At 44.3% G+C, this 25321-nt stretch overlaps 1 protein-coding gene across 1 annotated transcript in view; it reads right to left on the bottom strand.

The window, feature by feature from the left end:
- The window catches only part of LOC310773171 (mitogen-activated protein kinase-binding protein 1-like), a gene marked incomplete at both ends in the record, with an annotated part of 145494 nt that overhangs the window by 36303 nt on the left and 83870 nt on the right, over window positions 1-25321 (bottom strand). Inside the window, 7 exons of the mRNA XM_083633081.1 lie at window positions 56-193; window positions 9474-9538; window positions 14514-14635; window positions 17318-17440; window positions 18804-18867; window positions 21484-21595; window positions 22305-22380. Coding sequence (XP_083489207.1) covers window positions 56-193; window positions 9474-9538; window positions 14514-14635; window positions 17318-17440; window positions 18804-18867; window positions 21484-21595; window positions 22305-22380 — 700 coding nt within the window. The remainder of the gene's footprint in view (window positions 1-55; window positions 194-9473; window positions 9539-14513; window positions 14636-17317; window positions 17441-18803; window positions 18868-21483; window positions 21596-22304; window positions 22381-25321) is intronic.

Raw genomic sequence — 25321 nt, 5'->3', positions numbered from 1 at the left:
AAGTACTTGTTGCTTAGCTGAGTACTCTTCTTCTTCTCCAGAATCTAACCTGTACCTCCTGGTGCTCCTGCTCCTCCTGGCTGTAGGAGTCCAGCAGCCTCAGGTCCAGCATAGACTTCATCATCAGGACGCCGTCAGCCCCTGCCATCCGCCGCGACCAGCGCCGCCGTGGGGGGCGAGACCCCACCCCCTCCTGAAAGAGAGAGAGAGAGAGAGGGGGGGGTTACAGATGATTTTTTTAAAATTTACAGTTAAAGCTAAGCTCACACTAGGCGCTTGGAGCCCTCCGCGAGCCGTTTCTGGAGCTTGGCGACAAACCCCCCCGGATCAGAGGTAAATCACATTGGCTCAGGGCTCGCAAATCTGCGCTCGCTTGTGAAGTGTGACCTGTCCACAGACGCGAGCAGGGAGCTCCCCGAGTGCTCACCGACGAGTCACACGAGGTCCGACAGAAATCTAGTTTGCTAAAGATATCTGGTCGTGAGAGAAGAGCGTAGTGAGGCAGACACGGCAGGGGTGATGTCTGCTGTCTGCAGCAGGCTACAAACAGGCAAGTGGTCTGGCAGAGGAGGCCATTCTCACAAACTGGTACAAGCTGAAACAAGAAATAAGATTGAGATAGCCTAAACTTGAATTTAATTAAATTGCTCCCTCCTCCCCCACATCCCCCCTCTCCCTCCCCTGCTTCCTCCCCACCTCCTCCCTTTCAATGCTCTCCTCTCCCCCACATTCCCCATTCCTTCCCCACCTCCTCCCTTTCCCTGCTTTCTCCTCCCCCACATACCCCCGCTCTCCCTCCCCACCTCCTCCCTTTCCCTGCTCTCTCCTCCCCCACATTCCCCCCGCTCTCCCTCCCCACCTCCTCCCTTTCCCTGCTCTCTCCTCCCCCACATTCCCCCCGCTCTCCCTCCCCACCTCCTCCCTTTCCCTGCTCTCCCCACCCCCACATTCCATCCCCCTTTCTCTCTGTCTCTCTATCATATGATTCTTCAATCATGTTGTTATTATTACTACTGTAATTGCTACTGTTGTGTCAGCTAGATTTAGCTAGACATATTCTCTGTGAAGTCCTCTGAGACATGCTTGTGAATTAGGGCTATACAAATAAACTTGACTTGACTTGACTTACTTTTGTTTTATTCTCTGTGTTTTGGCATAGTATCTTATTTTGTCTAAATGTGATAGGTTGATTGTTTACATTAATTATTTTACAAAAAATTATGAAAGCTAAAACAAGGGTTAAATGGTGAATGGGCTTGCTCTTCTTACAGTTTTAATGTTATAACTCATTTATTTATTAGTTTTTATCAGCAAGGGAATAGCCCGCACAGCTCCAGGTCTTAAGCTTGAATTATGCTCACCCTGCCGTGAAGGGCGCGTGGGTGGAGCGCGGGCCGGGCGCGTCAAATGACGTAAATTTGTTGGGCGTGGTTATTCGCTAGCTACGTCTGGCGCTCGCCTTGTGCACGATTTTTTTTCTAACAGTGCGAGCAGCGCACGGCTTCTCTCCAAACATGGCCGCTTTCAAGCCACTGAACCCTGAACACTGAGCTGTGTTTTCGCCACATTTCTTGACCCATGTGGTAGGCTATAAACTTTGATTTGCAACTGTTCGTTTTTAGTCATTTCACCAAGTAAATGTGTTGTGTTGAGAGCATTATTGAGAGAGATTAAAAGCAGCACAGAGTAGGCAATCAGGGCTGAGATGTAAAACGGCTATTCAGTAAAAACAAGTTTGGTGATTCCTTTATGCGCTGATGTGGGGTCGTTTGAGAGTGAAAGCCCACTCAGTACTGCACATAATAGCGTTTCATTGCGACTTTTCCACAGGCTGTTCTCACTATTAAGGTCCTTACACATCAAGAGCGATGCGAATATACGGCACGAAATTACGATGCAAGTTTTGACCCACCTGTCAATCACAGCCACAGACGTGTACACGTCGGAAGCGAATTTCTGAAAAATCGACCGTGGTTCGAAAAAATAAACACCGCAATAACGCTGGGCGAAACTTCGCCGTTGGTATGCACGGTTGCATTGACTGATATAGGTTCGGAAAATATTATTGATGTGCGAATTAATCGCACGAAAAAAACGTGCTCGGTGTGTAAGGACCTTTACCGTTGTACAATACATGCTGATCACTTTCTGAGTATAATGGCATCAACCCCAGCGCGGGGTCTGCACGGAGACTCGCGGGGCCCCACCCCCAACGAGCTTGGTCGAGTATAATTCAGCCTTTAGGCAGCTCAATTGGTGCAGGTTGCAGGGAGATCACAGAAACAGAGGTAGGCAACAGCACTCGAATTAGAGTGAACAGTAGCGGAGCGTACACCGGGGCAGAGGGTGCACCCACCCCGGGGCCCACTCGTCAGGGGGGCCCATAAAAAATAAAAAATAAAATTAAAATTGCAGGCCAGGCCAGGCCAGGCCAGGCCAGGCCAGGCCAAGCCAGGCCAGGCCAGGCCAGGCCACCGGGCCCGGCTGGCAACCTGTGTTTTTCTTTTTCTTCTTCATTACAAGCTTGTCTGTAAAGTGGCTTCAATGTAGGCTTTTTACTTGGCTCAATGAGTGACAAATTGTGTTTTCGGATATAGGGGCTGTCAGCTATTTTACAGTTGTGACTTAAAATGACTATTTAATAAAGTCAGTGGTGTGAGTGTGAGAGGAATTCAATCAATGGACAATATAACATTGGTGTGTTTAAAATGAGATATTCCACTAAATATGGCTAAAACCGATTCAAACATGCAAAAAAGGCAAATTTTTCTTCGCGGCCTGGCCTGGCCTGGCCTTCAAAAAAAAAAGAAAAAAGAGAGTGAATCTTTAGGTTTTTTATTTATTAAGGGCAAAACAGATGCGTTTCAGCCTTAGGCCATCATCATAGTTTGCAATTTTGCAGTGTGACTGCCATAATATAATTCGCAGTGGAGTGAAATCATGAGTGCAGTGAATCAGTAATCTGAAATTTGGCGATTTCGAGTGGTATGGTGTGTGTCCACATTGCTAACGAGGGGTTGTCAATTATTAACCAACTTGTAGGATAATATCCAAACTCATGTTGCTTGCTACATAACTGGCTTGCTTGATTTATCAGTTATTGTTTTTTGTCTAAATATATTTTCAAAATAAAGAATGTGTCTAACTATAAAGATTGTCTCTATGTATTTATATAGTCCAGGTCCTTATGTATTTTCGTTATTTTTTTTGGGAGAGTTTGTAAACTACCGTATACATTTTTGGAAAGCTTAGAGTGTGACGAAACCCAAAACCAATGTTGCCATTTTTTTCAAAGTCACTATGGTGGCCATCTTGGCCTTTCAAAATGGCGACCACCAAAATTAAACACCTGCACTGGAAATCCCTATATGACCCAGCAATGTAGTTTCCTATGAGCTTTTATGAATGGAATGTCATCTATAGGCCTAGTGGATGAAATTGAACTTGGTTGCTAAGAGTTGCATGTTGAGAAATTTGAGTAATTCGCATAATGAGCCAATTAATTGCCGAAAACTGGAAAATGGCTATAACTTTGCTTCCAGTTAACTTAGAAAGATGATCTAAGAGTCTAACTCCATGTTTGTTATGTGCAGGAATTCATCTATTACCATAGTGCAGTCATGCAACATTTCCTAATTAGCATAATTAGTATAAATTTGGTTAAAAAAAGGTAACAATCAGGAAATCTTCTGTTTTGGGCAACTTAGAACGATTATCTTAGAGTCTAAGTCTATGTTTTGATGTCTAGAAATTAATGTCTTGCCATAACTAAATCATGCAACCTTTGTTCATTAGCATAATTAGCATAAATTATATGATTAGGCTGAAATGGACATCTATATTTTGGCTTTAGTCAATTCCATTTTGGATTTTAAAAACGACAAATGTTCAAAACACTTTAACTCATTGAGTGCCAGCCACTTTTGGAGAACGGACGCTCCCAGTGCCAGAGTTTCAGAGCGTTTTCAGTGATTTCTCGAGGCCAACAGAATATTGTGTGATATTACTATGTAAACACCGAACACGCAAAAAGAACAAGGAGACTCTATTGTATCATCAGCAAAAAAAAGTTTATTGATACCATTTTCCATTCTTTAGTTATCAGCCGGAGAAGATAGGTCAAAAACAGCAAATACAGGCATTTCTATCTAGAAGCTGAGATATTCAGCCTTTTGTGAAATGCAGCATTTCAAGCACATTCACTGACTCTAGCTAATATTTTCTGATGTAGTGACGTGGTGTAGTTGTGTGCTGCCCTGGGTGCCCCACCCCCCTCTCCCCCCCTCAGCTACAAACTCCTCCCCACACTAGTAACACACAGCCTCACACACCCAGCGTCTATTTTCGGAGTGCTTTTTGTGCGCCGCCTCCCAGGCAGCGCGACAAGGAGCAAGGAGCATTTCCTTGTCGCGCTGCCGGACTGCAGGGAAAGGGTTGGCACTTCGGCGTTGGGTGCTGCCTTTCTGGCGGCTAATCGTGTGAAGAAACTATGCAGACAGACAGACAGAAGCAGAGGAGCTCAGTTGTGTGCGCGGATTGACTGCTGTTGCCAGGCACCGTCAGTTGCAGCCAGAGCAATCTACATGGCTCTGGGCTGCAGCATGAGCGCTTTCTCTTTGATCAGGGGGCTTTTTCAGGCTATATTTCGGACATTTCTCTAATCTGGAGAGCACTGTCGCCACCTGATGAGTCCGTAAAATAGGTTATACAGCTTCAATAGCTACAATATTTGTACAGGACATACATAAGGCTTTGATCCACGTCCCACCGTCAAAAAAGGCAATTGACGACAATCGTCGTCTTTGGCACTCTACGTTAGTATTCGAATTGACGACAACTGTCGTCATTGGCACTCAATGAGTTAAGGAAAAAGGGAAGGAAAATCAATTGGATATAATATAAAGTAAATATATTTATAATTTGAATTCAAGCATCCATAACAAATGGATTGTAACAAAGATCTCTGTACGTCAAGGCATATTGAAATTCATCATTTGCAATTATAACTAACTTCTGTTAGTTAAAAACCCATCTAATTCAAGATCTTCAACATCGCTGCCATCTGAATCCCGGTTTTCAGATCTTGAGTCCTCATCGTTCTCACATTGTGTACTGCAAAGGCAAAGGTCAGTGCATTGTAAGTTTCTCTTCTTACAGGAGCATCTTTGTGTTGAACAATCTCCTTTGCAGCGGCATCTCACTATTTCAATGTTGGACTCAGGAGCTGGTAGTTCATCAGTGGTAGTGGGTCTTAACTGGCCTTTATCAGCCTTGAAGTAGCCATTTTTGAGAGGATTTAAAGGTACTTGCTGCTCAACGCTTGCCTGTCCCCAAACATGAGCTTGCACATGTACCCTATCAATTAGGGATGGGCATCGAATTTCGAATTTTCGAATAATCGTTGTTATTATCAAGGTCGACTTTTATTATTGAAATTCGAAATTCGAAAAAAAAAAAAAAAAAGTTTTTTGTTTTTGTTTTTTTTGTGTGAAATGTTGCATTGTCTCCCCTGATTCTAACTATAGTCGAATCGCTTGGTTTGAGCAAGTAAAACAATTTTTATAAGCATTTTAAGCAAGGTTTATGGAAAAATGAATGGCGGATGAAATCCCATGAAGAGGGAGAGGGGTGACTTTGGCACCCCTTTGGCACTCAGACCTGAGCCTACTAAATATTTAATGAACCACTCATGATTGTCAAAACTGTTTTTTATTTTTGAAAATGTCATGTCATGTAACATGTTCTTTACTTCAGTGGTGCAATGCTTGTTTGAGCTAAAAATCCACAGCAGAAGCTTTTTATATTAATTAATAAAGCCGTAGACTTAGAATCAGGGGAGACAATGCAACATTTCATTCACCAAAAAAAAAAAAAAAAAAAAAAATTACATTTTTAATTTTTTTTTACATTTTTATTTTTATTTTCGAATTTCGATTAAAAGTCGACTTTGGCCAGCGAATTTCGAATAGTGTTTTTGCTAGAAATGCCCATCCCTACTATCAATGTGCTTTTTCAAGGCACCCTCTGTAGGTGGTAGCCTTTAACTCTCTGCCATATACTTGCAGAACATGTGCCAATGCAGCTCTGGAATGTTTCTTAATGTTTCTTCCTTTTGGGCAGTAGGCAGCACACACAAACCTAGCCAAGCATTTCTGTTGTTCCTCCGTTACTCTGGAGTCATCTGAAAGCTTCTGTACTTTAGCACGCATAGTGCACAGACTTGAATGCTCTTACCTTTTATTCCATAAAAGTTAACCTTTCAAACCACCCAGGTGACGTGACGGTGACGTGGAACACCGCAGCCGCTCCTGAAGGCATCACCTGGCCGAACCCTGTCTGTGATTGGATGCGACCGTCAGCCATTTTGTAGCGGCCCGCCAGACAGGGAACCCCACTCCAAGCATTCAACATTGAGCCAAGTATATACCCGGACAGCAAGGCTGGATAGTGAGAGCTCTCGCTTTCACTCGTAAAACCTGGGTTGTTGCACAACCCCTACGTTTTACTTCGCTTCAGCTCGAGCTCTCACTAATGCTACCTACAACCGTCCTTGCTACAACGAAGCACCGCGGTGCGACCTTCGGACGAAAAAGGGCCGTCATGGCATAGCGCACGGGAAGAAGATAAGACGGTGTGAGCGAACGTTGTGCCTACCACGTCCAAGCTATAATACCTCACGAAGGTGTCGTGGGTTGCCCATGATGCCGCAGCACACATGTCCTCTACCGATACACCGCGCAATAGCGCCCAAGATGAAGCAACACCCCGCATAGAGTGAGCTTTAATGCCCTCCGGTGGAATCTTCCCAACGGCAGAGTAGGTTAGTGGCCTCAACTATCCAATGCGACAAGCGCTCCTTGGACAGAGGCTTACCTAAAGCCTGAGCTCCATTGCATACCAAGAGCTGGTTAGAAGTGCGCAATGTGCATGTCATATTCACATAGGCTAGAAGCGCCCATATGGGGCAAAGCCCCTGGAGTGTCCTCTCCTCCATTGGATCCGAGTAAGCAGGGTTAAACGCTACCAGATCTATGGTCATAGACCTGAACCCGGCCCTAATGTTCTTGGGCTGGTAAGCCGGGTTGTGGCGAAGCGTGACCCTGCGCTCATCATCAGAGAACACCATGCATGACTGTTGCACCGACAGGGCAATCAAGTCACCAACTCTTGCCGGAAGACAAAGCTAGCAGCAATGCCGTCTTCAGCGAAAGGTGTTTCAGACTGATTGTGTCAATCGGTTCGAAGGGAGGGCCCGAGAGACCCTCCAACACCGTAACCAAGTCCCATTTAGGGAAGATGCTCCTCGTATGGGGGCGAAGCTTGCGGACGCCCTTCATAAAGCGAGAAACCAAAGACAGGCTTCCCACTGTCTTGCCCTCAGTCTCCATGTGGCAGGCAGAGATTGCGGCCAAGTATACTTTGAGGGACTGTGGCGACTGGCCCGCTTCGTACAGGCCTTGGAGGAAGCAGAGAATGCACTGTATGCCATAATACACTGGATCCAGGTCCTTTTCCGCACACCAGCGCGCGAAGGACTGCCACTTGTGAGTATACTGTGCACGAGTGGAGCTAGCTCTAGCGCTCTGTATGGTCTGTACCACGTTCATCGGTAGGCCCTGGGCTAACAACCGTTCCCCTTCAGGAACCAAGCTGCCAACTTCCACTTGTGTGGGGAAGGGTGCAGAATCTCCCCGCCCGCCTGCGACAGTACTGTAGGTCCACTCGACGTGGCAACAGCCACGGAGCCTCCTGCACCAGAGCAATCAGGTCCGCGAACCAGATCTGCGACGGCCAATGTGGGGCTACCAGAATGAGCTGCAGGCCCTGCTGCCTCACCCTGGCTAGCACCTGTGGGATCAGGGGGATTGGGGGGAACGCGTAGAGGGCGTCCCCCGGCCAGACGTGCGGCAGTGGCCCAACGGTGGGTCGTCCCCGAGGACAGAGAACCACTGGGGGCAATGGTGTGCGTGCCGCGATGCGAAGAGATCGACGCCGGCTCGACCGAACTTGGCCCAAATTTGTTCCACCACCTGTGGGTGGAGAACCCATTCCGAGTTGTGCAGGTTGCCCCGCGACAACAAGTCTGCGCCCAGGTTGAGGTGGCCCCGAATGTGGGCCGCCGACAGGGATAGCAGGTGAACACGAGCCCACTCGTGGATGTCCCTCGCTAGTTCGTTCAAGGCCTGCGACCGGACACCGCCCTGGCGATTGATATACGCCACCGTGGCAGTCTTGTCCAAGCGTATCAGTATATGGTGACCCAATATCAAAGAAAGATCATCATTCTAAGATGACTAAAAGTGAAAGATCTAGCCATTTCCTAATTGTGACCTAATTTTTACATACCTTATGCAAATCATGCAAATTAGGAAATGTTGCATGTCTGCACTATGGTAATAGATGCATTTCTGGACATGACAAACATGGACTTGGACTCTTAGATCGCCTTTCTAGGTTGACTTGAAGCAAAATTTTTGCGATTTGGCGATTAATTAGCTCATTATGCTAATTACTCAAATTGCTCAAGATGCAACTTTTAGAAACCACTTTTAATTTCATCCACTAGGCCTATAGATGACATTTCAGTCATAAAAGATTATAGGAAATAACATTGCTGGGCCATATAGGGGTTTCCAGTGCAGGCGTTTAATTTCGGTGGTCGCCATTTTGAAAGGCCAAGATGGCGACCATAGAGACTTTGAAAAAAATGGCAACATTGGTTTTGGGTTTCGTCACACTCTAAGCTTTCCAAAAATGTATAGTTTACAAACTCTCCAAAAATTTTGAACGAAGGTTGAAATCAGAACATTAGGAACCTGACTAATAGCTGCTGTGGTGGTCATTGTGTGGGCCCAGAGAGCCATTAGGCCTAGCCATGTATGGTGACATTTTTTATCATATAGATTTTACTGGAATGAAACATGTAAGTAATAATAACCCATTTATGAGGTAGAATGAACCCAAAATCCCAGTTAATTTGATCCAGCATTTGTGTAGAATATATAACCGATTCATCTGGTAAAATTAAGCCAGTGTTGTAATTACCGTAATTTGACGTGGAAGTTTGATTTAATATTTAACCCATCTTGCTGGGTTAAAGGATCCAATATCCAATATTTACCCAGCAGTTGGATAGGAAAACCCCCCAGATTGGGTTGTATTAAACCCAGCATTTCTTTTAGGGTGTACATACATGTGTGATATTTCATTGCTCTAAGGGTAATTAAATTAAAACGGTTTATTAAACGATTCACTGTCTAACCATTCCTGAACATGTACACAAAAATATTGCTTTGTGCCTATATTTATGCTGGGCAACGCATGGGTACATTGTCCCCAATATAATCAAAACCGGCATAAGCCTCATAACCGGCATACGAAGGTCCATGTAAATGCAGTCACTTTTATCCAGACGGACAGAAGAGGTGCCGTGATGTCACAGCCAGGTCAAGCTTCTGGCCAGGCCCACTCACCTTCCTGAGCTGTCCGTCTCTGCAGCGCTGAGCATCCAGAGAGCTGTTCTTCTCCTCAGAGGTGTCTGCAGAACGGAGAGGAGGCAAACACTTTAACAGACGATAAAGTGCTATCAGAGTAGCTCCATGCTAACATTTTAGCATCCACTATGTTTAGTGATAGTAGCTCCCAATACTTTAGTGTCCACTACATTATGTTGAGTGTGTGCTAACAATTTAGCATCCGCTGTGTTGAGTGACCAGAGACCTTTAAATATGTAGATAGAGACAACCCACTCTAGGCTCCGCTGAATAATAAGAAATGGGTGTGGTCACCTCTGCCCTTGAAGTGTTGTGAGAGAGAGCCTGGTGACATGAGTGCTGACCTAGCAAGCTAACTTGAGCTATATCGTGAGTTCCCAAACTCCACACACACCACACATAAACACACAACTGCCCATTGTTAGCTCAATCTAGTTGTAACTAAGATATTATCTTAGAAATATTTTTCCAAGCACGCTACTACATCAACAAACTTCACATGTAGCTTTAGATTGCTCCCTGCTAAGGTGAGCTCCTGTTCCCAAATCTCACAAGAGCTCTGAGACAGAGACAGGTCTTGAACAAAGTACATTTTCTCCTGATCTGTCTGTCTAAAAAATGCCATTTAGTGTCAGAATGTTCAGAAGATATCTGGCTTGTGCTAAATGGGCCCAATATTTACTTTGGTGATTATGGGCCGAGAGAATCAGTCATAATCTGAGATCACGTTCACTTCTCCCATTGACTCTAATAGACTCAGGACCTGCTGCTAGTCTCCAAAGGTGGGGCGGCAGTGGTGATAGTAACTTCATGCTAACACTTTAGTGTACACTATGTTGAGTTACAGTAGCTCCATGCTAACACTTTAACATACACTACGTTGAGTGACAGTGGCTTTATTCTAACACTTTAGCCTACACTATGTTGAAGGGCTGGCTCCATGCTAACAATTTAGCGTACACTATGTTGAGTGCTAGTAGGGTTGCCAACCGTCCCGTATTAGCCAGGACGTCCCGTATTTGGGTCAAAAGAGGCGCGTCCCGTACGGGACGTCACTTGTCCCGAGTTTAAGGGAAGAGGCATATATTCTGACCTGTCTGTCTGCTTGCCTGTGTGTTTGTGTGCTGTATGAGATAATAGGGGGTGCCGCTGCCGCTCAGTTGATGACAGCAGGGCAGGCACAGCCGCACAGAGCGTGTGTGTGTGTGTGTGGGAGACTCTCAGGTGGGCGCGGCTATATTCTCTGGCAGCGTGTGGTGTGTCACAATCACTCATGTGGAAAAATGAGCGCAGGTGGACGTGAGCGTGAAGAGGAGATGGAGATGGGCGGCGATGCGGGTCCCGGCCCTCCCAAAAAGAAAATACTTTGTTCATATAGTATACAGGGGGAAGAAAGGCATAAGTGGGTTAAGCCCGTGAGTGGAGAACTTAAGTGTCACGAGCCTTCTGCACACTCTGTCGAAGGGAGTTTTTAGTCAGCCATGGGAGAGACCGTCCTGTATTGCTGGGATGGAATGTTGGCAACCCTAAGTGCTAGTAGCTCCATGCTAACACTTTACAACCCTTGTCCCCTACTGGTACAAGTTTGAGCGTTTTGGTGGCTATTTTGATTTGTTTGTCCAAACGGTCTGAAATTAGGCCCGGGTATTTTTTGGGGGTGTTTTACAAAAGTTCAACACTCTTCATGTTAGGGACATTTCCTGTCACCCTGAGTCAAAATACTCCCATTAAACCTATTAACTCATTGAGTGCCAGCCACTTTTGGAGAACGGACGCTCCCAGTGCCAGAGTTTCAGAGCGTTTTCAGTGATTTCTCGAGGCCCACAGAATATTGTGTGATATTACTATGTAAACACCGAACACGCCCAAAGAACGAGGAGACTCTCTTCTATCATCAGCAAAAAAAAGTTTATTGATATCATTTTCCGTTCTTTAGTTATCAGCCGGAGAAGATAGGTGGATTTCAGCAAAAACACACATTTCAATTTAGAAGCTGAGATATTCAGCCTTTTGTGAAATGAAGCATTTCAAGCACATCACTGACTCTGAAGCTAATATTTTCTCATGTGACACCTCAAAAATAATTTCCTTCAATAAAACAGTGAAAACAAAGGAATTTTGTTTGGCCAAATAATATTTTTTAGCTGCAACCAGCAGCGCTGGCCCCTGCGTGCGCAGACCCTACACCTTCTTGCTGGTCTTGATTTACTGCTGGTGGGCATCAGATATTCTAGCTTGTTTGCCTGTCTCTGTCCATCGAGCCTGCTGTCTGGGTCTGTGTTTACTGTCAATGGTTGTATGCTGCCCTGCGTGCCCCACCCCCCTCCTCCTCCTCCATGGGAGTGTCTCTGGTGGCTCTGCTGCGTTTGCTCTGCGTTTGCTCTGCACTGAAAAGTGCGCTGCACCCCGCTTTTTCACAGCGTGTCGCCGGCTCCCAGCTGAGAATAATGTAACTTTTCAGAAAGACGCTGGTGTCGGCAACTAAATCATATGGAGGGGATATCGCAGCGGAGACGGAGGGGCTCAATTGTGGCAGCAGATTGGCTGCTGCAGGCACAGCTAACGTTATGCTTCATGCATATCGATGCATACCGATGCGATTTCCGTTTCCCCATGACTTCTTCTCTGTTTTTTCCTCGCCTTTTTCTAATCTGGAGAGCACTGTCGCCACCTAATGGGTCGGTAAAATAGCTTTTACACATTCAACATCCACCATACTTTCACAGGAGATGGATCAGGCTTTGATGCACGTCCCACGGTCAAAAAATGCAATTGACGACTTTAGTCGTCTTTGGCACTCAACGTTACTATTTGAATTGACGACTATAGTCGTCATTGGCACTCAATGAGTTAAGTGTCAAAACTTGACGGATTTACTTCTATTCAAAAGTGCTATTTTGGGTCCTCCAGCCATTTTTCACAACAGTCATTCATGGTATTTTTTCATGCTCCCATCCAAGACCAAAGACCTTGGAATTGTCCACACACACACACACACACACACACACACACACACAGGCGGTTGGTGAAAATTGCATGGCCAATTTCATCGTTTTCCCATTAGTTTTAAAGTTGAATTTGCACAAAGACAACACTTTTTGGGGACTTCCAGCCATAAAAAAATCATGAATTCCCTGATGTCAGGCATCCATCCTGGAGTCAAGGCTTCACATTTGTAGTTTCTGTTTGACTATTTCCCCCCATTCCCCATGTTTGGCATAGGGATCAATTGTATGCAGTTTACACTGAAATGTATGGGACATGGATCCCTATGCCAAACACGGGGAAATGAGGGAAAATAGTCAAAACACACTAAAAACAAAAAATGTGAAGCCTTACCTCCAGGATGAATGATTAACATCAGGTAATTAGCAGAGGTGGAAAATAACTAATTAATGTACTCTAGTGACTGTAATTGAGTAGCTTTTTGTGTACTTGTACTGTTTTGAGTAGTTTTTAAAATCAGTAATTTTACTTTTACTTATTATGTTTGAAGTAATGTACTCTGTTAGATTTTAAGTCCAACAGTAGAGTCCAGTGTGCTTCAGTCAAGTTTGGAATAAAAGGGTCCTGTGGGACGGAATTATTTCACTATTTGTGTTTTGTATTTTTTTTTTTTTTATTAAACCTTTATTTAACCAGGTAAAAGAGATTGAGATTTCAAATCTCTTTTTCAAGAGGAACCTGGCCAAGAGGGGGCATAAAAAAACAAACACACATTTAGGTTCCATACAGACACACAAATAAACATTTGAAGAGGGAGACTTGAAATTACAGTTCCAATACTTCCACGTTCCAAGTCCTTTAAAATTGAAATATATGCTAAATAGAATGAAATGTTGGTACCTATAATGAAGGATGAAGTTAAATGAATAAGAAACAATAAAAAAGTAAAACTATACCCTTCTCAACTTATTCTGCCAAGTTTTGATGCTTAATGGTAAAATGATATTTAAGTAATAAGGGGAAAAGGTTAAAGTCGAGCTGAACCCAAAAATGACTTTTCTTTTCTTTTAGTTCAAATACCTGGGTATGCAGTGCACCTATTTAATAATGTATGCAAACAAAATCACAAACATGTGATTTCTTTCGTTTTTCACACTTTCACATCAAAAGTTCCTTTTTCAAGATTTCATTGATAACAGTAATGTACAGTGTGCTGACGTCACCTAGTACTATCACATTTCTACCCCATTTCAACCAATCATGTCACGACATGCGGCTGTCAATCAAATCTTCATTTCAGGATAATTTTCTCTTCCAAATGTAAAAAAAAAAGTAGAAAAAGTAGAAAAGTAGAAAATGGCGCCTAGTGCCTGTCATCTGGCAGAATTCCTATCCCATAAACTAACTACTAACTTGGCCAATTGTTAGAAACATGAACAAAAAACAAAAACTATAATCTCTAAGAATGCAAAGAAATGTAACTGGCTCGTTAAAACGTGCATTCCAGGGATATCGTATATACAGCAGCGATAATGGCGCGCGCATCCGAGAGCTTGGTTGTCAGGGGTCGCACTTCGGAGATTCCAGGCCGACGTGCTGCACTCTCCACTCAGCCACTTGACCTCCCGTCAAAAGGCTCTTCCCGAGGGGAGCGCCACAACACACTGAATCCCACTCGATTTGGAGGCGGAACACGCCAGGATTGGCCAAAGCCCAATCCAGTCCCCAGAATTGTCAAATAAAATCATCGACATGATACTATGACCCGCCTCTCAACCTGTCATCTTAGACAAACTGTTTTCAGTCTGAAACGGACTCATATGCATGTGACGAACGGGTTCAGTTCGACTTTAAGGTCCACTATGTTAAGCGATAGTAGCTCCATGCTAACACATTTGCATCCACTATGTTGTGTGATAGTAGCTCCATGCTAACACTTTAGCATCCACTATGTTAAATGATGTTATGCTAATACATCTTTGATGATTGTATTTATGCTTTGTGTTTTAAAGTCGTCAAATTAGTTTAATCTCATCCCTGTACATCAGAGGTTCTCTAACCACAGGGACTGACCTGGCTCTGCCGCCAGGCCTCCTCCTGTGATGTCATGGCAGACAAGCTCCTCTTCCTCCTCGGCCTCCTTGTCGCTGTCAGACGACATGACGACCGCAGGAGAGCTGTGCACCTCCCTGCTACTGACACACACGCACACACAAACACCCCAACACACATGCACGCACACACACACACACACACACACACACACACACACACACACACACACACACACACACACACACATACACATACACATACATCAAGCATAATAACACAACGAAGCCAGATGTCACTGGCTTCTGGAAGGAGGTGAAGGGACTCCCATAGAGGGAGTCTCTGGTGCTGAAAATATAGCTGAATTGTGGAGGCAACATTATTCTGTTCTCTTCAATTGTGTCAATATAATGTCCTTATAATATAAATAAATATACATAAATCCTTGTGGGCACCAATGTGAATGGGGATGTAGTATATGTTACAGCTAAAGAAGTATACCAAGCTATCTTACAGCTAGCTGATAACAAAGCATGTGGACTAGATCATATTTCTGCAGAACATCTCAAGTTAGCTAGCCCCAAGGCGCAGCTCTTCTTGCCATGTGTTTTAGTGGCTTCATGACCCACAGTTTTTTGCCAGCATCTACAGTATGTTGTCAGTCACTCTGGTGCCTGTTATCAAGGCTAAGACTGGTAAAGTTGGGAGTTTAGATAACTACAGGCCTATCGCCCTAGCCGGTGTGATTTCCAAGGTTTTAGAAATGGTTTTATTAGATCATTTAGGTTAGTTTATTTCTACCTCTGACAACCAATTTGGCTTCTTACCTTTATAACGCTACCAGTCGCTTTAGTTTGTTAAATGTATCTGTGCTCACTTTTGGTTACCTCCTTGTTTACACATGCCTGGATCTTGAGGTAGGGTTCAGATGGGGGGCAAATAAGTAACAGTGGTCTCCTGGAATGTCAAGGGGCTAGGTCATATGGTGAAGAGGGAAAACATTTTTCGATATCTTAAATCTCTCTCCACAGATGTCATTTTTCTCCAGGAAACCCATATTAACTCATTCATGGCCAAAGACGTCTTTGACGTGTTATCAGGAATAGCCCTCCCAGCCAATGACGTGTTTGACGTGTTTTTGTTTTTATTAGTGCAGCGCGTAGTTCAAAGACTTCCCCAGCCTGTGACATGTTATCAGGTCCCTAGCCTCAAAGTCAAGCCGACAACACGTGATCAAACACATACCGCAGCTGTTGTTTTGAAATGAGCAGGAGGAAAAACAGAAAACAGAGAAACGCGCTTCCTTGTGTAGAGAGGAGAAACGCCATTGAAACGCCCATCGGGGCGCTGCACGAGCTTGTCGGCTTGCTGCAGGGCAGCGGACATCGATCAGTTGTTCGCGGTAGTCAAACCCGTGACCAACATGATCGATCCTGGTCCCTGGACCCCGTTCCTGTGTCCCAGCCCGAAAGAGACGAGACGGAGTCACAACTTTGTGAGCAGGAGGAGAACAGCAGCCTCGCCACAGAAATGGCTTTCACACAGAGCCAAGCAGCACGGCCACTTTCCTGTCGAGGGCGAGGAAGACTGGACTCCAATGCGACAGGACCCAGATGATCTCGTGGTAAGGAGTGTGTGTGTGTGTGTGTGTGTGTGTGTGTGTGTGTGTGTGTGTGTGTGTGTGTGAGAGAGACTACACTGATCTCTGCATTCTATTCTATGATCACACTCACTCACACTGAGTAAACTGTATTGTTGAATGTAAAAAAAGCACTTCATGTATATATATATATATATATATATATATTATTTTTTGTCACTCTATGTCTGATGTCAATACAGTTCAAAATAAAAGAATTGAGAGCGAGTTCTGCCTGAGATTGTGTGCTTTACAGAAATGCCATTTTCTGCAATTTCTCTTCTCAGAGAGACCTTTTTGGTGAAAACAGGGTGTATATAAATGGCTATAAGTAGAGTACAGAACATGCTAAAAGCTCACTTTTTTTTCCTGGTGAACCCAGAGACGTACATCTTCATTTTGAGGTATTGCAAATCACTTTGGTGCTAATAGATAATTTACTGTGGGTCTTGAAAGATGACCAACAATTATGAAAATCTTTGGCCTGTGCTAAATATTGGCAGTCCTAAACTGGCCATGAATGAGTTAAAGCAACCCTGCCGATGGAACGGTTTACAGCAGGCTGCAATAAACAGTTTTGTTCGACTTCCGCATCTTTCCGTCCCGGGGATGAGACTCTATAAATAACAAGATATCAATTGCCGTTTCACTCGGCTCTGGTCTCATCTGCAGTTATAGGTAAGATCTGAGGCATCACTATTAAATTTAGACTGTTTCATAACAAGTGAAAAAGTTGCTCGTAGTTGCTTATATGAGTTTCCTGGAGAAATGCAATATCCACCTTTTTACGACGTAATAAATCTTGGCATTCCACTCTTTTGACTTTAGCATTCAGACCCTGGACATTATAACTCAAAATTTTATAGTTTAACCATTATCAAAAATGGTCCTTCTAAGTGTAAATGAAAAATGTTTATTGCCTGCCACCCCCCTCCCCCCGAACAGTGTTTCTGTGATGTGTGTCACATAACACAGTTCTGCAAGACCTCCCAGGCTCACACCCATCCCTCCCATATACAAAAGTAGAGTCCGGTTATTGCAAAATAAAGCATTCCAGTGGAAAGCCGTTTCACAATCATAACCATATAACCAATCTGATAATAAAGTAACATTATGTTATTATGTCGGACATTCCAATGTCATGTGACATGCAGATTGTTGGATACAACTGAGCAAGTGGGGTTACCTGTGGTTGCCAGGTCTGTGTTGAGGTGCATTGTGGGAGTTGTGTGTGGGAGTGGGGAGGTCGGCGAGCCGCTGTCTCATCCTGATGGTCAGCTCCGGACTGAGACGCCACACAAAGATACAACTACACACACACACACACACACACACGCGCACGCACACACAGTAAAATAATACGGATTAGGAATTATGTGTGGTATGCACAGGAGGCGATATTTTTTTCCCATGATGGCGAAGGCTAGGCGAAGGCATGACCCGCCCCTCTCTGCCTCTGATTGGCTGACTGCACTCGGCTGCTCTCGCTTGCTTCCCAGGCGAGTCAGAAGTCATTTCAAACGAGCCTAATATATTTCATTCAGTCACTAAGCATTATTTGTTCATAAAGTGAGCAGCAGGTGCAAAACAATCATTAAATCAACAAGCATGAGATGGCAGATGGCAGCATAGAATCAAAAGGTTATGTGTGAGAGATCAATAGCCTACTTGAATGTGTATTTTTTCTTTTCATTCTAAATGTCATCACCTTGTTTCTTCTGATTTATATTTCAATTCAAATACATGTCACTCTTGTGTTACAATGAGTCTTTTATCTTTTTTTTTTTTTTTTCCCTATAGGCTACATACGTACACTGCCAAGAGTAGCAGCAGCGTTATAAACCACAGGGCCAGACATAAACACACATGGCGTCTTTCATTCAGGCTAGCAAGCAAAACTGCTGTCTGTCTGATCCACTGAGTCTCACTACAGACTGTAGAAAGAGATGCAGGATAGCTAAGCGAATGTGATTGGATGAACATTTGACGCTAGGCCAATCAGAGGCAGAGAGGGGCGGGTCATGCCTTCGCCTAGCCTTCTGCCCCCCCTAGCTAAGCCAGCTACCTAGTCCAAATGGCCCCAATAGAGGCGCCGGTAAAAAGCAAGGGAATATACAGTACAAACCCTACTTAAGACAAGATGATAGTTGCATAAACTATTTGATTTGTATATATATATATATATGTATATATATATATATATATATATATATATATATATATATATATATATATATATATATATATGTATATATATATATATATATATATATATATATATATATATACACACACATATATTCATATATATATACTAGGGCTGTCAGCGTTAACGCGTTAATCGCGATGCAATTAAGGGCGGACCATAACAAAAAAATGTATCGCGTTAATCGCATGCCGCTATTTTGTCCCTTCGACGCACCCATACTTGTAGTCAAGCCGGTCGCAGCGATTTCCTGTCTCCTGTATGTTTCAGGCATGGAAAAGAAAGACGACAACACGCTTCTAAATGGCTCGTTTTACTTTAAAAAAAACTCCCAGATGGCACGTTTGCTTTAACCATTCAACATACAAAAGAACGACACTATGCAGAAATATGTGCCCAGCATAGGAATAATAATAATAAAAATAATAATAATAATAATACATATTTATAGAAGGAGGATCAGTACCTGTCTCCAGACACAGTGATCAGGTGCTTACAGTCACTGCTGAACTTCATCCCTGTTACAATCTCTGAGAGACAGACAGGAGGGAAGGGGGGTGGCAGACAGGCAGAGTAAGACAGGCAGAGAGACAGGCGGAGACAGAGAGCCAGACAGAGAGGCAGAGACAGAGCGACAGACAGAGAGGCAGAGAGACAGGCGGAGACAGACAGGCAGAGGCCGTCAGGCAGAGAGACAGGCGGAGACAGACAGGCAGAGAGACAGGCAGAGAGACAGGCAGAGAGAGAGAGAGAGGGGGAGTAGAGACAGTTTTAGTTTTACAGAGACAGACAGCTTATAGTCAGTAAATCACAGCCTCTATATCTGAATAGTATCTGCTGTGTTCTAATGTGTTCTACTGTGTTTTATTCCACAGTAAATCCTCCTCTCCACTTCGTACAGTCATCCTGAGTTTTAGGGCCCTATCGTCGCAAAATCGGTAATTTAGCGTTTGTGCTGGTTTTGCGCGCAATGCAAATTGGGGGCGTGCACAAGCGCATGCCTGTTATAAGTGTACTGGACATAGGCGTGCTGCATGCAGAACCAGGTGTTTCAGCACAAAAATGTGGGGATAGATGGCATTATCCTATCGTCAGCAGCGTGCAATTACTTTGCGCTAAGAGCTATTTACCTTTTAGACCTGATGAAGACGTATGCACGTCGAAACGTTGTCTGATTATTTTGCACTTTAAATAAAAGGCATCATTGGATCCGAGCTGCTCCAGACTTATTCCTTTAAGTATTATTGCGTCCCTCCTGTGATGCACCGGACCTGCCAGTTCCTACAGCTGAAGCGCAGTTGGATCCTTCACTTTAGCTATTTACCTTCACCTATCCCATAACGCGGAGGGTCGTTGGCACCACAGACGATCTGTCAATAAGCTCTCTCCATCTCTCTCTGTCCTCGGCACGAGTTAGTCCACTCTATTACGCATGGAGAGAATTACAGCATATTGTATGCCTCACGCAAACAGAGCGATTGCGAGATGGGAATCTGATTGGTTTGATTGATGTAACGCCCAGGCATTGCCTGGCCAAACCTGTGAATAATTCTGGTGCTTAAGCCCGCCCAAATCCCGTTTGTGCTGGCATTTTGGGGGCACAGATGATTTGGCATGGTTCTAATTTGCGCCTGCGGCAGGTGCCATGAACGTTTCTGCATCCCCGCCGAGAAGTGGGGCTGATCTCGGGGGGCGACGAGACAGCCTACAGAGAGGAGGTAGGGGCCCTGGAACAATGGTGCCAGGACAACCACCTCTCTCTGAACGTCTCCAAGACCAAGGAGATCATTGTAGACTACAGGAGGGGGGGGGGGGGCACACACCCCCCAATCACCATCAACGGCACAGTGGTGGAAAGGGTGGACAGCTTCAAGTACCTGGGAGTCAACATCCACCAGGACCTGACTTGGGCCGGCCACACCGCCACTGTTGTCAAAAAGGCCCAACAGCGAATACACGGACTCAGGCGCCTGAAGAAATTTGGGCTAAGGCCAGAAATCCTTACGGACTTCTACAGAGGCACCATTGAAAGCCTGCTGACTGGCTGCTTCACCACCTGGTACAGGAACTGTACCACCATGGACCGCAGGGCGCTACGGAGAGTGAGACGCGCGGCCCAGCACGTAACAGGATGTGAGTTGCCAGATCTGCATGAACTGTATAAACAGTGGTGCCTCAGGAGGTCCCTGAAGATCATCAAAGACACAAACCATCCCCACAACAGCCTGTTCTCCCTGCTACCCTCAGGGAGAAGATACAGGGTCCCAAAAGCACGCACAAATCGCTTGAGGAACAGTTTCTTCCCGCAGGCCACGAGACTCCTTAACATACACAAATAGTGCAGTAGCCGTACTGTAACGTACTGTAGCTGCTACCATTACGTATGTCTAATGTTTAATTGTATGTCTAATAAGGAATATGCTATTTGCACCTGTATGTCAAATACGCCGAATTTAAAACGCCGAGTTTAATTGTATGTTTAATAAGGAGTATGCTATTTGCACCTATATGTCAAATACGCCGAATTTAAAATGTCTAAGCACGGCTAAAGTATGCACAGGACATGTGCACCTATGTGCAGTGAATATGCCACTGTCTCTGACTTGTCCTATCACTATACTGCCTTATTGCTTGTTGTGTCTATTGTTGTTTTTGCACTCATATGCCCTGTTACATTTGTACTATGTTGTAAACGGAGTCCACAGCACAAGAATTTCACACGTGATACTTGTACCATGGAGTGACAATAAAAATCTTGAATCTTGAATCTTGAATTGCATCCCCACCATATTTCGGGGTTGTTTTAACTTAGAAAACAGGGAGGTCACGTCTACCCAGACAATTATATAACTTTTTTTTTTATATTTTATTTTAAATTTCTATATCACTTTTAAACAGTTACATTTCTGTATAAATCATTACAATATGCTCCCGTGAGGTGGGGATGCGTTTAGTTGCTGCCGGGCAGGGGTGCAAAACTCAAACGCAAATAGGGGATATCGCCTGTACCAAGATAGGGCCCTTAGTGTTTTGTGTAATCTTGTGTGAGGTGCAGTGTTGTGTGTTGTGTGTAGTGTTGTGTGAGATGCAGTGTTGTGTGTGGTCTTGTATTGTGTGTTGTGTAGTGGTTGTGTAGTGTGACTGACCTGAGTGTCCGTACATGGTGGCCACACACTCTCCAGAGTAGAAGTCAAATATACTGATGTTCTTATCTGAACAGGAGGTGGCGATGTAGAGCCCTGAGGGATCGATCTGAACCTGAGGGAGTAGAGCAGAGTCAGTCATATCAGGTTTCCAGTTGGTCACTGATGGAATCCCAAAACGTTTCCACGACTTTCCAGGACTCCTTTTCAAATTTCCAGCACCAGATTTGAATGAGTGAGACTGAAGTGAAATCAGCTCCACTGAGTCTGAGTCTGACTTTAAAGTCGAGCTGAAATGGCATTTGCATGGTATGTGATTCCTTATCGTGTCGTATTCCGACTGAAACAGGGTAGAGAGGCTGGAAATAGTGTGTGGTGTGGATGAGTTTGATTTGACCGTTGGAAAGAGGGCATGTCTGGGGTAAGGGACTGGACCGACTGATTGTTGTGAGGCGACTCAGGTGAGTGCTCTGTGCCTCAGAGCCGAGTGAGACAGCAGCTCTATGCAAAATAATGTATTTTACTGGGGGGGGGGGGATTATTTGTGAACGTCCGCACAAAGACTTCCTCTTCCATGCTCCGCGGCCATTGTTTACGGTCTAATTAATATCTCAAGACAGATTTTCAATTTTCAGGAAAATCCTTTGGCATGGGTGAAGGAAATAGGGCTCCACATAACATCGCGAGTGCTAGAGACATCGTCGGACTGTAAATGACGGAAGAGGAAATCTTGCTCTATACCGGAAACCCCGAAGTATCGTCTATCTGTCCCAGAGTCTGGGTGTTCAGACTGATAAGACACTGGGTGCTCAGACTGGACTCACCTTGATGAGAGTCCCGTCTTCTCCCTGGGAGCCTTTATACAACTTCTTCTGTTTCCCATTACTGATGTTGAAGATCCTGAAGGAGGAAGAGGAGGAGACAATGAATTCAGAAAAACAGCAACCACGTGGTGAGAGGAACCAACCAATGCTCTCACACCAGCCATCTTCATCATCATCATCATCATCCTCAGCTATAGACAAATATACATTTGTCTATGTATTTAGAGAAAAAGAGCAGAAAAATATACATTTAGCAGACACTTTTCCAAAGCGACTTAGTAAAGCATGAGTAGTGAAATCAATTGTGCAAAATAGTCTGCGACTGCATGAGCCAAGACCTTTTAAGGAATAAGTAGCATTTGTCAATACTTGAAGGAATAATATTCATATATATATAATATATATATAGGAATGACCTTGTTACAGTACTATCTTCAGAGTAAAGGTTATGCAACTATGAGACCATTTACACCTGGCACTAACATGCATTTTCTGTGATCAGATTGCAATCGGATAGTGCTTGACCACTTGAAAGTACAAGTGTAAACGCCCCCAAGACACATTGAGGACGGATTGCGATCTGAACGGCCAAACCACCTCCACAGGTGGTCAGGGTTGTGATCACATTGAACACAAGTGGAAATGCAATGCGTCCTCTCAATCTACATACACAACAACAGTCACCGCTGTTTTTCTGCTGCTCTACGCTATGGATCTTGCCTGATGCGATCGCAATCAGATCTCAATGTGGACACTGGAGACATATTGTGTAAATGGTATCAGGTTAATGTGGTCAAGCACTCATGTCCTGCAAGTGATACTGTTTAAAGAAAAATGGACTCCACCAGAGAAAACAGTCTTCACTTTTGCTATACCCCTGCTTTAATTTCCAAAGTATCAGTTCACTGAGAGTGACTCCACCTCCTCTCACTATTAGTTTTGATGCCAAAACAGGCCCAGACTCCTGTACCAGATTCTGCGCAGTGTGAGGTCCCCGCCCCTCTGAACTTTTTTTATGCAGCTGCTCCTGGTGCTAGCTTTGCCGACAGTACGTAGTGTATTTATATACAGTCAATGCTCTCTAGCTAATAAATATGGCACTTTAAGTTATATTACTTTTTGTCTCGCCAAAGTAACCATGTTGATTCCCACTAGTAGTTCTGTTTAGACTCGTTTCTGGAGTCGCGGACAGGGACGTGTGAAGAGAGCAGAGTTGGGGTCCGTTACTCAAAAAAGTAATGTATTACACATTACACATTACTTTAAAAAAAAGTAATGTCTTACTTTACTTGATTACTTCCTGGAGAAAGTAATTTGTTACACCGCTCGTTACATTACTTTTGCGTTACTCCGTAACATCGCCTGAGATGCATTGTCACGTAATTTGCCAGTTAACAATACAACATTAAACCTTACATATGCCCATAAGCCTGTCCATCTCTGATTTTGATGTTACCTGGTGAAAAACAAGCTTTTGCTGCTAGCTTTGGGTCGAGGCGGGCGACTCAGCTTGGCTCTGCGGGTCGATCGCAACCAGCTTTGTGTTAGCATGTTGCCTCTGCAGATGCTTTGAGAGGTTTGATGCAGTGGTAGCTAGCTGCTTCTGTCCAGGGCAAAGTTTGCAGTGTCACATTCTTGTCCTTCCGCGCAACAAATCCGAAGTAATGTGCGTATCTCCACCCCTCAAAGGTTGTTGGAGAAGACGGCGAGTATTGCGCGTTTTTTGGCAGATTGCAATCCAATTATTACGGAGCATACTTCACTATAACATGTTGTATTTGCGAGGGGTATTTATAGACCCCATCGCTGTATGTGGGTTTCTCTTATGGTTTACATTTCATTTTGTTCAATATTCAAATATTCCAGAATTGCATGTTGTGTTAAAAATAAATATTATTTCTATCTAACACATTTTAATCAGAATCAGAATCAGAAAGACTTTAATGATCCCCGGGGGGAAATTGGGACAAGTTACAGTAGCTCGCTCACAGGACACACATAGCATAAAATAAAATAAAAATAAACCGTAGTAAATGCAATATTAAGCAAATAAGCAGAAAAACACAACATAGCATAGAATAACTAGTAAATGCGATAGAAGCAAAAAGCAAAAAATAAGTAGAATGTCTAAGTAGCAAAATACAAATACGTAGAGTAAGTATAGTATACATTCCGTGTCAATTATCATTATTGCACGTGATATATTGCACATATTGCACGTATTGCACGTGATTTATATTAAGTCGGCTTGCCCTATACGTTACACGTGGCTCAGCCAGGCACAGTTAACCTATCGGCTGGCTCAGTCTCAGGGAGACTGAGCGTCTCGGAGGTGCTCTTTTAACACGTTCAGTGCCAGCGACGCCATATGGCGTCATTAGAAATTTACCGTACAGTGCCAGCGACGCCAAATGGCGTCATAACTCCAAATTGTTTTTTTGACGGGGGGGTGTCGATCTAAGCTTCTTACGTCGCCTCTAACAATATTGTAGCTATTGGAGGTCGATAACCTATTTTACAAACCCATTAGGTGGCGACAGCACTCTCCTGATCAGAGAAAAAGGAGCCAAACACACAGAAATAGTCACTGGGGAAAATGAGGAAATCGCATCGCATCCGTCCGTATGCATCGACGTGCCTCCATAAACGAGCACAACGCCAGCTGTGCCCCCAGCAGCAGCATCCGCTGTCACAACTGAGCACCTCCATGTACGCTGCAACAGCACATTCACATAATCAGCCTTATTATTCCGAACTGGAAGCATGCCAGCCCGTGACAAACACACGCGGAACCAAAAAGCTGAATGTCGCGCACCATTCACTGTGTGTGCGCAGCAAACTCAGCAGAGACTGAGAGCCACCAGACACATAAGACACACCCAGGAGGCGTGTGCAGTTGAGGGGGGGGGGGGGGAGCACGCAGAGCAGCAGAGCAGCATACACTTCACCCAGACAGACCCAGACATCAGAAAATTAGCTTCAGAGTCAGTGATGTGCTTGAAATGTTTAATTTCACA

The sequence above is a fragment of the Poromitra crassiceps genome, assembly GCF_964638095.1.
Source record: "Poromitra crassiceps genome assembly, chromosome: 3".
Taxonomy (NCBI): domain Eukaryota; kingdom Metazoa; phylum Chordata; class Actinopteri; order Beryciformes; family Melamphaidae; genus Poromitra; species Poromitra crassiceps.
This window is presented reverse-complemented; position numbering and strand designations above follow the sequence as displayed.